General features: G+C 43.4%; 1 protein-coding gene across 1 annotated transcript in view; it reads left to right on the top strand.

Annotated features, from left to right (window-relative positions):
- saxo2 (stabilizer of axonemal microtubules 2) overlaps positions 1–15,046 on the top strand; it is a 111,159-nt gene that overhangs the window by 39,443 nt on the left and 56,670 nt on the right. Inside the window, exon 2 of the mRNA XM_070859352.1 lies at positions 9,255–9,434. Within this exon, the coding sequence (XP_070715453.1) occupies positions 9,255–9,434 (180 nt within the window). The remainder of the gene's footprint in view (positions 1–9,254; positions 9,435–15,046) is intronic.

The following is a 15,046-nucleotide window of genomic DNA, read 5'->3' as shown; positions in this document are numbered from 1 at the left end:
TTCACTCACCCAATAATGACATGCTGGCTCAAATCTCAACTGTCTTTACTATTATCCCTACATGTTTGTTCCCAATACAAACAGTCCTATGCACAGCACAGACTGTGGCCATTTGCAGACTAATTTAGCAAAGGGAACAAGGGCAATTAGGGATGGGCAATAAATGCTGGCCTTGCCAGAGGTGCCCATATCCCAGGAACTAATACATTTTTTTTTTAAATGCTTCAGGCCCCCAGATTTGAAATGGGCCTAATGCCAGTTTCAGGTGTGTTCCCTAGATGCCTAATGAGCTGCCAATATGGCTAATATACCAATCGATATGGTAGGTAGCGTACCTCCGGCAGAAAATCAGGTCGTGTGTAGAATGAATGATCGATCTGATATCGTCTTTTTCACACCACCATAGAAGTTAAAATTACCGTCTGTAGGTGCCAGTTTGGACAGTAGTTGCTTGTTGAAGCCTAGTGCCTTCTTTCTGTAACTTCTGACAATTCAAATAGATACATATTTTATGCAATAGCATTTATTTTTAAATCTTCAATAGCCTCAGATCCTTTATTTTTAAATCATTGTGCTTCTCATCCTGTTTTTCTACTTCCAATCTGAAGCTCACCATTTCCTTCACAACTCCATCCTGTTGATCCTCCATTTGGTTTAATTAGGTCTACACGTAGCTGCCTCTGGAACTGAAGCTCTGTAAAACACTTGTTTTAGTTGTATTCGGGATGTAGGTAATGCTGGCAGAACTGCACTTATTACCCGTCCCTAAATGACTGGAGTCTCCTTGGAGAAACATCTGTGGTTCAGACCTAGCCTGCCTTTAAACAATTTCTGCACTATATCACTATTGTTTGGCCCAATACTGGGGCTGGCAGCAGTGCCGAGGAACCCAGCTCTGCTGGCAACATTGATTTGTGGCCTTCAATTGAAATTGCACAATTTCCCTTCTCAACTCATAAACATCAGAAAGTGCCTTGTTGGGCTGCTGCTAGGCACGAGAGGAATCCTTTCCAATGAAAGTCTGCGAAGGAGCATTGAATGAAAGTTCCTGGAGATGAGCTGAAATGATGGAACACTGCCCTGGAACTCAAGGCTGAGGCAACCATGTTACAAACAATCTGACAGCAAGCAACTGCTCTCAAAGGTGGAATATAAATTGAAAAAATATATATTTTGCAACATGAATTTATTGTGCAAAAAATTGATTTGGTGCCTTGCTAGGCCTCTTTGTTTAATAATGAATGAGCTCCCTCCAACAGCCTTAGGCCTGAAGAAAGGCTGAATATAAGGGTCCCCACCTCGTGTAATTGGGGTGGTAGTAGCCTGAAAATGGAGTCTGGTCACTTACCGCCCCGTTTTTGCTGGTACCCCGGCTGCTACTACCTTGTGTAGGGTCCTGAGATGGGCAGCTAGTGTGCTGTCTGTGTCAGGCAGGAGGCCACTTGTAGTAACCAAATTGGGGTCCTATAACATATAACATATATAGGTGCGCCACTCCTGCTCCTGCCTGCTCCACCAGGTGTTGAGAGGCCTAACCAATGGTTTGTACAGGTGCCACAGAAGGCCACTCAGAAAATAGCCGATGATTCCTTTTAACTTTTTATTTTTGTGGGGCCAGAAGGAGCAGGGGTGCTCCTCCTGCGCACACCAACAAGACTCTGGTCCCTTGCTTGCTTGTGCAAGGCACCTGCCAGGATGGCCTTACCCATCTTCGGCCCAAGCTGCCAGCCTATTTCCTGTGTTTGTACAACCAACGAGCTAGTGCGGGGCACCCGTTTGGCTCCCACAGCTCACCGGCTGCAGGTAACTGAGGCCCAGGCCTCAAAATGGCCCAGGCCTCGCAGCAGTAACAACAATTGAGCATTTTATGTCTCCAGTTAAAATCGCCCCTAGGATGTATGTTCAAAGAGACCATATGATATAAAAGAAAAACATGAGTTGCCTTCGATTATTTACATTTTGTAAATTATAGCTGCTTCAGACCTTCTTCAGTTTGCAATGGCAGTAGGCACTTGGAGATCTCTATAGGGCTTTTGTTTATAAATAAATGGGTTGGAATGTTTTCCCATAATTATTGACTAGATTAGTTTGGATGAATAACCACTTGAGGCCTACCTTCTGGAAATCACAACCTAAGCTTCTTTCCCTCTCCACCTCTCTTCCCCCATTTTAAAAACCTCTTCAAAACACATCGCTTTCACCAAACCTTTGGTCTCTTCTCTTAACCTCCTTTCTTGGCTCAGCCTCTGGTTCCTTTTGCTTATTCTTGAAGTGTCATGGGACATTTTTTATGTTAAAAGTGCTAAATAAATGGAATTTGTCATTGTGGTTGTTAATGATAAATCCAATATTGCCCTCCCTGTAGCTGGGGGCATTGCACAGTGAATTTACCACAAATATACAAAGATTGTTTTTACTGCAATGATTACATACATGGACAGTTGCAGCTTTATATATTTTAATTAACATTACACTTTTTTATTGCATTAAAGCATCTATTATAGATCCAAATAATTTCAGGGCTCGGAAAATCGTAAATTAAAGCTGAAGTCATGATTGGCATAAAACAGGAAGAATATTCAATTACAACTTATATGATAACACCAGCAAGTACAGAATTAATCTATTTTTGCACTCTTTCATTATGATTAATTACCGTACATGCTTTTCAGTTCACTTGTTACAGAACACTCTTGTCAGTCCAATTATATTCAACAGTTTATTAGGAAATATGTTTCCATGGGTACTGTGGTCATTTAAGTTAACATTTAATTTGTATTGCAATTTAACTATTTTGTCCATCAGTTGTAATTATTCATAATTTCTTCATCAACTCTAAGAACCTGATTTTCAAAATTCTTCTTCTTCACAGAGGCTGGGTGGCACAGTGGGTCAGATTACTATCCTTTTATTTTTGGAACCGAGGTTAGAATCAAGCCCAGCCTGAAGAAGTGGGAAGAGGTCCTACAAGCTGAATTTAGGGAGCTAGGAGTTAAATTAAAAAGTAGGACCTCAAAGGTAGTAATCTCTGGATTGCTACCATTGACACGTGCTAATCAGAGTAGAGGGAGCAGGATAGTTAGAATAAATACATGGCTTGAGCAGTGGTGCAAGAGGGAGGGATTCAAATTCCTGGGACATTGGAACCAGTTCTGGGGGAAGTGCAACCTGTACAAAAGGGACGGTTTGAACTTGGGCAGGACTGGAACTGATGTCCTGGGGGTAACATTTGCTAATGCAGTTCGGGAGTGTTTAAACTAATATGGCAGGGGAATGGGAACCTATGCAGCGAGACAGGGCAAAGTAATATGGAGTCAGAAACAGATGGTAGAAAGGTAAAAAGCAATAGTGGAAGGCCGAGTAAACAAAGGCAAGAAACAAAAAGGGCCACACTACATCATAATTCGAAAAAGACAAAGGGTGTTAAAAAAACAAGCCTGAAGGCTTTGTGTCTTAATGCAAGGAGTATCCGTAATAAGGTGGATGAATTAACTGTGCAAATAGATGTTAACGGATATGATGTGATTGGGATTACAGAGACGTGGCTCCAGGATGATCAGGGCTGGGAACTCAACATCCAAGGATATTCAACTTTCAGGAAGGATAGAGTAAAAGGAAAAGGAGGTGGGGTAGCATTGCTGGTTAAAGAGGAGATTAATGCAAGTTAGGAAGGACATTAGCTTGGATGATGTGGAATCTATATGGGTGGAACTGCAGAACACCAAAGGGCAAAAAACGTTAGTGGGAGTTGTGTACAGACCTCCAAACAGTAGTAGTGATGTTGGGGAGGGCATCAAACAGGAAATTAGGGGTGCATGCAATAAAGGTGCAGCAGTTATCATGGGTGACTTTAATATGCATATAGATTGGGCTAACCAAACTGGAAACAATACGGTGGAGGAGGATTTCCTGGCGTGCACAAGGGATGATTTTCTAGACCAATATGTCGAGGAACCAGCTAGGGGGGAGGCCATGTTAGACTGGGTGTTGTGTAATGAGAGAGGATTAATTAGCAATCTTGTTGTGCGAGGACCCTTGGGGAAGAGTGACCATAATATAGTGGAATTCTACATTAGGATTAATTCGTTAATTCAGAGACCATGGTCCAGAACTTAAAGAAGGGTAACTTTGAAGGTATGAGGCGTGAATTGGCTTGGATAGATTGGCGAATGATACTTAAGGGGTTGACAGTGGATGGGCAATGGCAGACATTTAGAGACCACATGGATGAACTACAACAATTGTACACCCCTGTCTGGCATAAAAATAAAAAAGGGAAGGTGGCTCAACTGTAGCTATCAAGGGAAATCAGGGATAGTATTAAAGCCAAGGAAGTGGCATACAAATTGGCCAGAAATAGCAGCGAACCCGGGGACTGGGAGAAATTTAGAACTCAGCAGAGGAGGACAAAAGGTTTGATTAGGGCAGGGAAAATAGAGTACGAGAGGAAGCTTGCAGGGAACATTAAGACGGACTGCAAAAGCTTCTATAGATATGTAAAGAGAAAAAGGTTAGTAAAGACATACATAGGTTCCCTGCAGTCAGAATCAGGGGAAGTCAGAACGGGGAACAAAGAAATGGCAGACCAACTGAACAAGTACTTTGGTTCGGTATTCACTGAGGAGGACACAAACAGCCTTCTGGATATAAAAGGGGTCAGAGGGTCGAGCAAGAAGGAGGAACTTAGGGAAATCCTTATTAGTCGGGAAATTGTGTTGGGGAAATTGATGGGATTGAAGGCCAATAAATCCCAAGGGCCTGATGGGCTGCATCCAGAGTACTTAAGGAGGTGGCCTTGGAAATAGCGGATGCATTGACAGTCATTTTCCAACATTCCATAGACTCTGGATCAGTTCCTATGGAGTGGAGGGTAGCCAATGTAACCCCACTTTTTAAAAAAGGAGGGAGAGAGCAAACAGGGAATTATAGACCGATCAGCCTGACATCGGTAATGGGTAAAATGATGGAATCAATTATTAAGGATGTCATAGCAGCGCATTTGGAAAGAGGTGACATGATAGGTCCAAGTCAGCATAGATTTGTGAAAGGGAAATCATGCTTGACAAATCTTCTGGAATTTTTTGAGGATATTTCCAGTAGAGTGGACAAGGGAGAACCAGTTGATGTGGTATATTTGGACTTTCAGAAGGCTTTCGACAAGGTCCCACACAAGAGATTAATGTGTAAAGTTAAAGCACATGGGACTGGGGGTAGTATGCTGATGTGGATTGAGAACTGGTTGTCAGACAGGAAGCAAAGGGTAGGAGTAAATGAGTACTTTTCAGAATGGCAGGCAGTGACTAGTGGGGTACCGCAAGGTTCTGTGCTGGGGTCCCAGCTGTTTACATTGTACATTAATGATTTGGACGAGGGGATTAAATGTAGTATCTCCAAATTTGTGGATGACACTAAGTTGGGTGGCAGTGTGAGCTGCGAGGAGGATACTATGAGGCTGCACAGTGACTTGGATAGGTTAGGTGAGTGGGCAAATGCAAGGCAGATGAAGTATAATGTGGATAAATGTGAGGTTATCCACTTTGATGGTAAAAACAGAGAGACACGGTGACAGATTAGGAAAAGGGGAGGTGCAACGAGACCTGGGTGTCATGGTACATCAATCATTGAAGGTTGTCATGCAGGTACAGCAGGCGGTTCAGAAAGCAAATGGCATGTTGGCCTTCATAACGAGGGGATTTGAGTACTTTGGCAGGGAGGTGTTACTACAGTTGTATAGGGCCTTGTTGAGGCCACACCTGGAGTATTGTGTACAGTTTTAGTCTCCTAACTTGAGGAAGGACATTTTTGCTATTGAGTGAGTGCAGCGAAGGTTCACCAGACTGATTCCCGGGATGGCGGGACTGACATATCAAGAAAGACTGGATCAACTGGGCTTGTATTCACTGGAGTTCAGAAGAATGAGAGGGGATCTCATAGAAATATTTAAAATTCTGAGGGGTTTAGACAGGTTAGATGCAGGAAGAATGTTCCCAATGTTGGGGAAGTCCAGAACCAGGGGTCACAGTCTAAGGATAAGGGGTAAGCCATTTAGGACCGAGATGAGGAGAAACTTCTTCACCCAGAGAGTGGTGAACCTGTGGAATTCTCTACCACAGAAAGTTGTTGAGGCCAATTCACTAAATCTATTCAAAAAGGAGTTAGATGTAGTCCTTACTACTCGGGGGATCAAGGGGTATGGTGAGAAAGCAGGAATGGGGTACTGAAGTTGCATGTTCAGCCATGAACTCATTGAATGGCGGTGCAGGCTCGAAGGGCCGAATGGCCTACTCCTGTACCTATTTTCTATGTTTCTATGAAATTCCCTTCCTCGGCGTGTTGTAATGCCAGTAAGATCTCTGCGCTCCTCCAATTCTGGCCTCTTGCGCATCCCTGATTTTCCTTCACTCCACCATGGGTGGCCGTGCCTTCAGCTGCCTAGGCCCCAAGCTCTGGAATTCCCTCCCTAAATCTCTTCACCTCTTTCTCTTCCATTAAGAACATAAGAATATAAGAAATAAGAGCAGGAGTAGGCCATTTGGCCCCTCGAGCCTGCTGCACCATTTAATAAGATCTGATCTTGGCTGATCTGATCATGGAATCAGCTCCACTTCTCTGCCCGCTCCCCATTACCCTTTATTCCCTTATCTATCAAAAAATCTGTCTATCCCAGCTTTAAATATATTCAGTATTCAACCCTCTGAGAGAAGAAATTCCTCCTTATCTCAGTTTTGAATGGGCGGCCTCTTATTCTGTATGCCCCCTAGTTTTTCATTCCCCTATGAGTGGAAATATTCTCTCTACATCTACCTTGTTGAGCCCTCTCATTATCTTACATGTTTCAATAAAATCACCTCTTATTCTTCTGAACTCCAATGAGCATAGGCCCAACCTACTCAACCTATCTTCGTAAGTCAACCCCCTCATCTCCGGAATCAACCTAGTAAACCATCTCTGAACTGCCTCCAATCCAAGTATATCCTTTCTTAAATAAGGAGACCAAAACTATACGCAGTACTCTAGGTGTGGCCTCACCAATACCCTGGACAGTTGTAGCAGGACTTATCTGCTTTTATACTCCATCCCCCATGCAATAAAGACCAACATTCCCATTTGCCTTCCTGATTACTTGCTGTACCCGCATACTAACTTTTTGTGTTTCATGCACAAGGACCCCCCAGGTCCCTCTCTACTGCAGCATTTTGTAATTTTTCTTCATTTAAATAATAATTTGCTTTTTTATTTTTCTGCCAAAGTCACTCCTTAAAGCCTACCTCTGTGACCAAGCTTTCGGTCCACAGATCCCTGAAAGTAGCAAGCCAGGTGGATAACGTAGTTAAGAAGGCATATGGAATGCTTGCCTTTATTGGCCGAGGCATAGAATACCAGGGAGGTTATGCTTAAATTGCATATTATACTAGTTAGGCCACAGCTGGAATACTGCGTGCAGTTCTGATCACCGTATTATAGGAAGGACATGATTGCACTGGAGAGAGTGCAGAGGAGATTTATGAGGATGCTGCCTGGAATGGAGAATCTTGGATAGGCTGGGTTTGTTCTCTTTGGAACAGAGGAGGCTGAGGGGCTACCTCATTAAGGTGTATAAAATTTTGAGTGGCCTGGATATATAGTGGATAGCAAGGACCTATTTCCCTTGGTGGAGAGGTCAATTACGAGGGGGCATAGGTTTAAGGTGGTTGGTGGAAGGTTTAGAGGGGATTTGAGGGGAAGCTTCTTCACGCAGAGGATTGTGAGGGTCTGGAATTCGCTGCCTGAAAGTGTGGTGGAGGCAGAAACCTTCACCATATTTAAAAGGTACTTGGATGGGCACTTGAAGTGCCATAACCTGCAGGGTTATGGATCTAGAGCTGATTAGTGGGATTAGACTGGATAACCTCTTGTTGGCTAGCGCAGACACGATGGTAAATACATCATGCTATCTAATACGGCCAGCGTGATCTCCTGGACTAGTTTCCTGGATGGGTCAGAGAGGAATTTTCCAGGATTTTTTTCCCCCCCCAATTGGCCTGGGTTTTTATCTTTTTTTGCCTCTCCCAGGAGATCGCATGGCTCCGGGTGGGATGGAGTGTAAAATGTTGCGATACATGGGGTATCGCAGTTCTGTGGGGCGGACTGGTTGAGCCGGATGCTCTTTACCTTTCCGCCATTTTTCATTGTTCCTAGGTTTATATGTAACCATCAGGGCTACTGACCGAGGGCCGTGTGGCTCTTTGTCAGCTGGCACGGACACGATGGGCCAAAATGGTCTCCTTCTGCACTGTAAATTTCTATGTTTCTATAATTGGTTTGAAAATGGAAGATGGCATATTCTGATCTATTATCGAATATGATTACTGCATTGTATTCACCAAGGCAAAGTAAAGCATTATACTATTATCAAAAATATATGAGTCAACAAAATCTGTGGACAAGCTGCTTGTTCACAGTTGAATCCAACCCAATATTGATCATTTATTTTAACATTTCCAGTAACTTCCTAATATTGTGAAGATAACACATTGACATTGCTTGATATTTGTAATGTACGCACCTGTGAGGATGCTCGCAGGTTTGTAGAGGTGGACACTGGAGGGACCGGAGTGCATCATCGCCCCCGGCAACCAAATTTTAATTTGATTCTTTAATGTCTAAAGTTTAATTTGTTTAAATGTGTCAGTTTTAGTGCCCCTTTAATAAGGGGGCACGTGATTTACAGTTTCCACCAAAATAATTGTAGCGCTGTTGAGTAGGAGTGGCTTAGCCAGTCACATGATATTTACAAGACTCAGTAAAACCCCAACCAGTTTGGTTTGGGGAATCCACGATTAGGCAAGTGGTTGTGAGCCTGGTGGATAAACTGCTAATGTGTAGTGTGATTGTTAAACCTTTTACTAATAAACTAACTAGTTCTTAGTAGCAATGTGTTGCTATGATTTCTCAAGCAAAGAACCCATGAAGCAAATACATTACAACACTTAATTTAGTGATATGTGCCTAGATAGCACTGTTGCTGTTAACATTAAGCACATTTGAATTATGTTTCTCTCTGCTCTTTTAACATAAGCCTTACCCCATTTAATTTAAATGGGGTAATTCTTCTGCCAAGTGCTCTTCAACTAATACCAACAAAAAAGTAATTTCTAGGTTACACTGTTTAAGCACACTGATGATATTTGTTTTAAACTTAATTTTACTCTCCCTCCTGACCTCCATCACCAAAATAAATCTGTAAGTAAACCTATTTATTTTTCATTTAACAGGCGGCATCACTGTCCACATCTGCCTACAGGACTCTATGACAGGACTCTACAGCCTTGTCTGCTGACTGAGTACCATGACAAATACCCTGCGCATGGAGATCTCAAGCCTCGGGACAGCTTAAAACCAAAATACGAACCTCTGTGTAATCGTGGCAGAATGGAAGGAACCTCAACATTTAAGTAAATGTCTTAAGGCAACAGTTTGGATATCTGTAAGGCATATATCGATGTGCAAAGGCAATTGTTTAGTCAATTGTGTCAAATTATATTGATCCTATTTAATTAACTATGCTATTATAATTATGCCAGTTCATGTTTTATCCCTTGCATTGTGACAGTAATTCACAATTACTATCATCAAGTCTTTTTTTTACACAAGGCAAAAAATCTCCCTAGTGAATAGCATTTCTTTGCAATACTTAATTAAGCATGACTTTATAAAACTGTTTGGGCATTTATAGAGTCCATAACACAAAGAGCATTTGTTTATTGATTTTGTTTGTCCAAATGGGATACATCTCGCAGGTTTGAATCTAGAGGAGTGCAATATTAATTTCTGATAAATTATTTTCCAATATAAATCTAGAGCCATATTTTCCTCAGTTCAATAATATTGAAAGTATAAATTAATTTAGAAAAAAGGACAAAATGCCCATACAGTGCAGGCAAACTTCATCCAAGTTTAATGTCGCTCTGAGTATTTATACCCCTCCAAACATGGATTGGTGAACGTTAGCAAAAGGTATGAGAAAAAGGCACATTTTGTTTGTTAAAGCCTCATTACAAGTCATTAATGATGAACTTGTGCAGCATTCTGCAACTATGCAGTCAACTCAAAAATAAAGTTCTTTACTGCAGGTGAGGCTTGGTGTCAGAGAGCTTAACATGTGGCACAATTTGGAATGTTATTGAGGCAGTGAGGATTTGTCCAATAGTTACTGCCGGGTATGTGGCAGTGGAGCAAGAAGGAAGGATAGCCGAGAAGCACATTGGAGTGCAAGACTCGCAGCAGGTAGGCCCCAGGCAGTGGACCTGCTGCAATAGGGTCAGCAAAGGAAGCTGCCACTGAGATGTACTCATCATCATCATAGGCAGTGGACAACGTGGACTATTTCCCATACCTCGGGAGCCTCTTATCAACAAGAGCAGACATTGATGAGGAGATTCAACACCGCCTCCAGTGCGCCAGTGCAGCCTTCGGCCGCCTGAGGAAAAGAGTGTTCAAAGACTCCACCAAGCTCATGGTCTACAGGGCTGTAGTAATACCTGCCCTCCTGTATGGTTCAAAGACATGGACCATGTACACTAGACACCTGAAGTCGCTGGAGAAATACCAACAACGATGTCTCCACAAGATCCTACAAATCCCCTGGGAGGACAGACGCACCAACGTTAGCGTCCTCGACCAGGCCAACATCCTCAGCATTGAAGCACTGAGCACACTTGATCAGCTCCGCTGGGCAGGCCACATTGTCCGAATACCAGACACAAGACTCCCAAAGCAAACGTTCTACTCGGAACTCCTTCACGGCAAAAGAGCCGTGGGCAGAGGAAACGTTACAAGGACACCCTCAAAGCTTCTCTGATAAAGTGCAACATCCCTACCGGCACCTGGCCAAAGACCTTCCTAAGTGGAAGAAATGCATCCGGGAGGGCGCTGAGCACCTCGAGTCTTATCGCCGAGAGCATGCAGAAATCAAGCGCAGGCAGCGGAAAGAGCGTGTGGCAAATCTGTCCGACCCTCCCTTACCCTCAACGACTATCTGTCCCACCTGTGACAGGGACTGTGGCTCTCGTATTGGACTGTTCAGCCACCTAAGGACTCATTCTAAGAGTGGAAGTAAGTCTTCCTCGATTCCGAAGGACTGCCAGTGATGATGATGATGATGATGATGAGGCAGTCCCTCGGAATCGAGGACAAATAATATGGCCTGCCCAGCGGAGCTGATCAAGTGTGATCAGTGCTTCAATGCTGAGGATGTTGGCCTGGTCGAGGACGCTAACGTTGGTGCGTCTGTCCTCCCAGGGGATTTGCAGGCTCTTGCGGAGACATCGTTGGTGGTATTTCTCCAGTGACTTGAGGTGTCTACTGTACATGGTCCATGTCTCTGAGCCTTACAGATGTACTATCTGGCACAGGAAGACCTGTGGAGACAATCAGCTATTTGCAACGCAGCGCAGGTCTTCCAAAACCTCACCTTTTATGTTGCAGGGTCATTCCAACCACCAACAGGGAACATCTCTGGAATCGGATCCTTTATGTTGTTGATTTCTTTTTTTTAACAATGAAAAAAATCACAGACTAAAATATGTGTGAATTGACTTTATTCGATTTTACAGCGGTAGTGATGTATGTCAATGTGGCAAGGAATGAAAAATAAGAACAAATAAAATACTGCTATAATAATAATTATAAAAAGCTGCAAATCTGAAACAACCACTAAATGCTGAAAATATTGTACACAGCACGTCTATCAGAATCTGTAAAGACAAAAGATATCAGAATTGGAAACCAATAAGTAACCCCTTACAATACTGATTAAAATGGAGGGGAGGGGAGAACAATCAGGAAAAGTCAAGCCACTTATGCTGACTATGATCACAAAGCTAATGGATTTAATAGCCTGTGAATAGTTTTTCTTAAAGCTGGCAAGAGGCCAGAAGGACTGGTGAATACATATAATCCATCATCCAGTCAAACTGTGAAACCGTTTATAAAGACAAAAGGGGTTGAAACAGCTAAAAATGGAAGGTTGATGGTGTTGTGTATCGAAGAACTCCACGAGGCTGAGTACTGTGAGCTAAACTTAGTGTGACCTTAGTCTTCTTTATTACAACTCCAGAGTGCCGAAACAACATGGCAGCCAACCTTTTATACTGGCCTTGCACGTGTGTGCAGGTGACCATTAGGACTCCAACTGTTGCGCCCTCTGGTGGCAAGTATTACATAGTTACATACATAACAGATGGAAAACAGTCAGAAACTGGGGAAGAAAACTAAGGTGTGAGATCGCCCAATTAATGTTCAGAGTAGAGGGCTGCAGAGTATCAAGAAAAACTATGAGATACTGTTCATAAAGTTTGTATATGAGCTTGGTTGGAACAGGGTAGGAGGCCATCAACAGAAATCAGGCTGGGAATGGGAGGGGTAGTTGAAATAACGAACCACAGAGATGTCAGGATATTTGCAGAAACAATGCAGATGTCCAGCAAAGTGGTCACATAATCTGGTTTCTCCAGAGGAGGCTGCACTGGTGACAGCCACTAAACCAGCCTGATTGATGCCGCACATGTATTGCTGCTGTCTTGTGTGGATAGAATGCATAGGGCAATAGACAATGTTGTGGGATGAAATGAAAGCTACAGGTGCATGGGAAAGACCCAGGGGGATGGCAACTACAAGTAGGGGTGATGGAAGAGTGAAGAAGAAGGAAGCTGACTCGGTCAGCTGCTATTTGGCCTCCAATAGACGGTGCTCCTTGCTTAACACAGCTCCCTTGTCGGCACGTTTGATGATGGTTTTAGGGTTGGGATAAAACAAAAAGAGCTGGATCCAAAGGAGATGGATTAGACTGAGTAAGAATAGTAGAGAAACTCAAATGAGCAATTGTGTGATAGCAGTTCTCCATAGAAAGATCAATGGAGGCTAAGGAGATATAGGGGAAAAGTCCAAGTGATAGGAATGGCTGGAGTATTGATCAGAGTCATGACGGAAAGGGATTCGGAACAAAAAACAATGTACAATGCTGAAGGCGAAGAGTTTAGTATCACGTTGAGCTTGGATTTTATTGAGATTGGGCATAGGCAGATCCAGCTAATTTGTGTAGGCTGCAAAGAAGCTTTATCATCTTAATTTATGACTAAGCCTCATGCACCTGCATCAGTGACAGGAGTTTCATTTGCAGTAGTTGCTGTGAACTCTGCTTTCATGTTCCATGCCTCATTTCACTATTCTCCAAATGCGTTTAAGCTGACCATGAGCGTATTAAAACCTCCATAGCAGCATTGGGATTCCTGAGAGATACACTTATTGTGGCTATGGTCTGTATACCTGAGGTCACTACTGCATAGGGTAATTTTTTTTCTTTTCAATACTTTTGATGATTCATTTTAATGGTAAGAAAGTCATGGGGACCGTGTCTGTGATTCCCAATGTGTGATCCTTCATAAAATGTATTCTCATGTTCAATGGAATACAACAGTGAAGATAGCTTTTGGGAAATGACATCATGTATATTTGGGTATTGGATTCCTCCAACCTACTCAGGTCATCTTGCACTGTCACATGCAAGGAGGCAAGTGACTCCTTAATGTGGTCCTCTGATATACCATCTCCCTGTGAAAGCACACCCATGCAAGTCGGGAGGGGCCTGCAGTGCACTGAGCCTCCAACCTGTTACTGATGACCCTTCATCAACCACCACCCCTTCCTCGCTGGTGTTTGGTGACTTACTGTTATTCTACCTGAACATCACAACTTATTTTTCATACAGATATATAATAGTTTACTGTGAATGAGTATGTTTGTGCCTGTTGTGTACGTATAAATAACTGACAAACTGAGCCAGGAGAAAAGTAATTTAAACCATGTGCTTTATACAACAACCCAAAAAGGAGTCCCAAACCGGCATGAACCAGAATGAATACAGCAACTGTGAATAGCTCCCGCAGGGTCCTAATGCCCGACCAGTGACAAAATAAATAAGAGTATGAACACAACATATTTTCCCCCTTTATAAAACCACAGTCTGTGTACAGTCAAAGTCCTTGAGATAGCCAAGTCGTGTTCTGTTACACTGAGACCGACGTGGAGCTTGTGATGTTTGATCGAGGTTTTCAGTTGGGAAACAGAACGGTGCCTCTGTTCCATCCTGCTGGTCTGTTGGCCTGTGAGTTGGGATCAGTCTACGAGCGTTCCATCGAGTTCCATTGTTGAGCTTGTAGGTGTGAGGGCTGAACTTTCGCCCGATCTGTTTTGGAGGCCAAAGTGAAGATACGAGCTTATGACTACGGTTTGGGCGTTTAACTCTAACACAATCTCCATTCTTCAGTTGCGGCTTTTGAGCGCGTCGTTTTGTGACAGTGTACAACTTCGCTTTTCGTTGGCATTCCAAAATCTGGCATGTGAGCGTGATTATCGTCGCGCTAGGTTTGGCTGGGGGTTTGAGAATATCAAGTAGCCAGCGAAGATTCCACCCAATCACGAGCTCAGCGGGTGTCTTCCCCGTTAGTGAGTGCTTTGTCGAACGGTATGTGCAGAGAATGGTTTGAACCACTTCGGCCAATGTTTGACCTGCTGCGAGGTTGGCTTTCAAACCCTCTTTGATGACGTGGTTAAATCGCTTAACACCCCCGTTGCTTTGAGGGTTGTACCGAGCAGTGAGGCAATGCCCGATAGCATGACGAGTGAGGAAATCCGTGAACTGGTCAGACAGAAACTGTCATCCATTGTCGGTGATTATGACCTCTGAGAGGCCCCACTTTGTGAACATACGCTGCAGAATAGTGATGATCGTTGATGACGTCACTGAACTTGTAGCGATATCGGGCCATTTGGAATGCAGGTCATGTACTACAATGAGGAAACGCTGATGCTGTAGAGCTGCTTCAACTGGACCGAAGATATCCAACTGAAGTTGTTGCCATGGTCTTTGTGGCCATGGAATGGGCTTCATTGGCGCTGGTCGGATGTTTGTGGCCTTTTCGCTCAGATGGAATGCTTGGATACGAGTGTCAATCTCAGGCCACCATACTGAATCGCGACACCTCTGCTTCCTGCGGACAATGCCAGG

The sequence above is a fragment of the Pristiophorus japonicus genome, chromosome 17 (genome assembly GCF_044704955.1).
Source record: "Pristiophorus japonicus isolate sPriJap1 chromosome 17, sPriJap1.hap1, whole genome shotgun sequence".
Lineage (NCBI taxonomy): Eukaryota > Metazoa > Chordata > Chondrichthyes > Pristiophoridae > Pristiophorus > Pristiophorus japonicus.
Note: the sequence above shows the minus strand (reverse complement) of the source record. Positions and strands in the feature narration are given on the sequence as shown.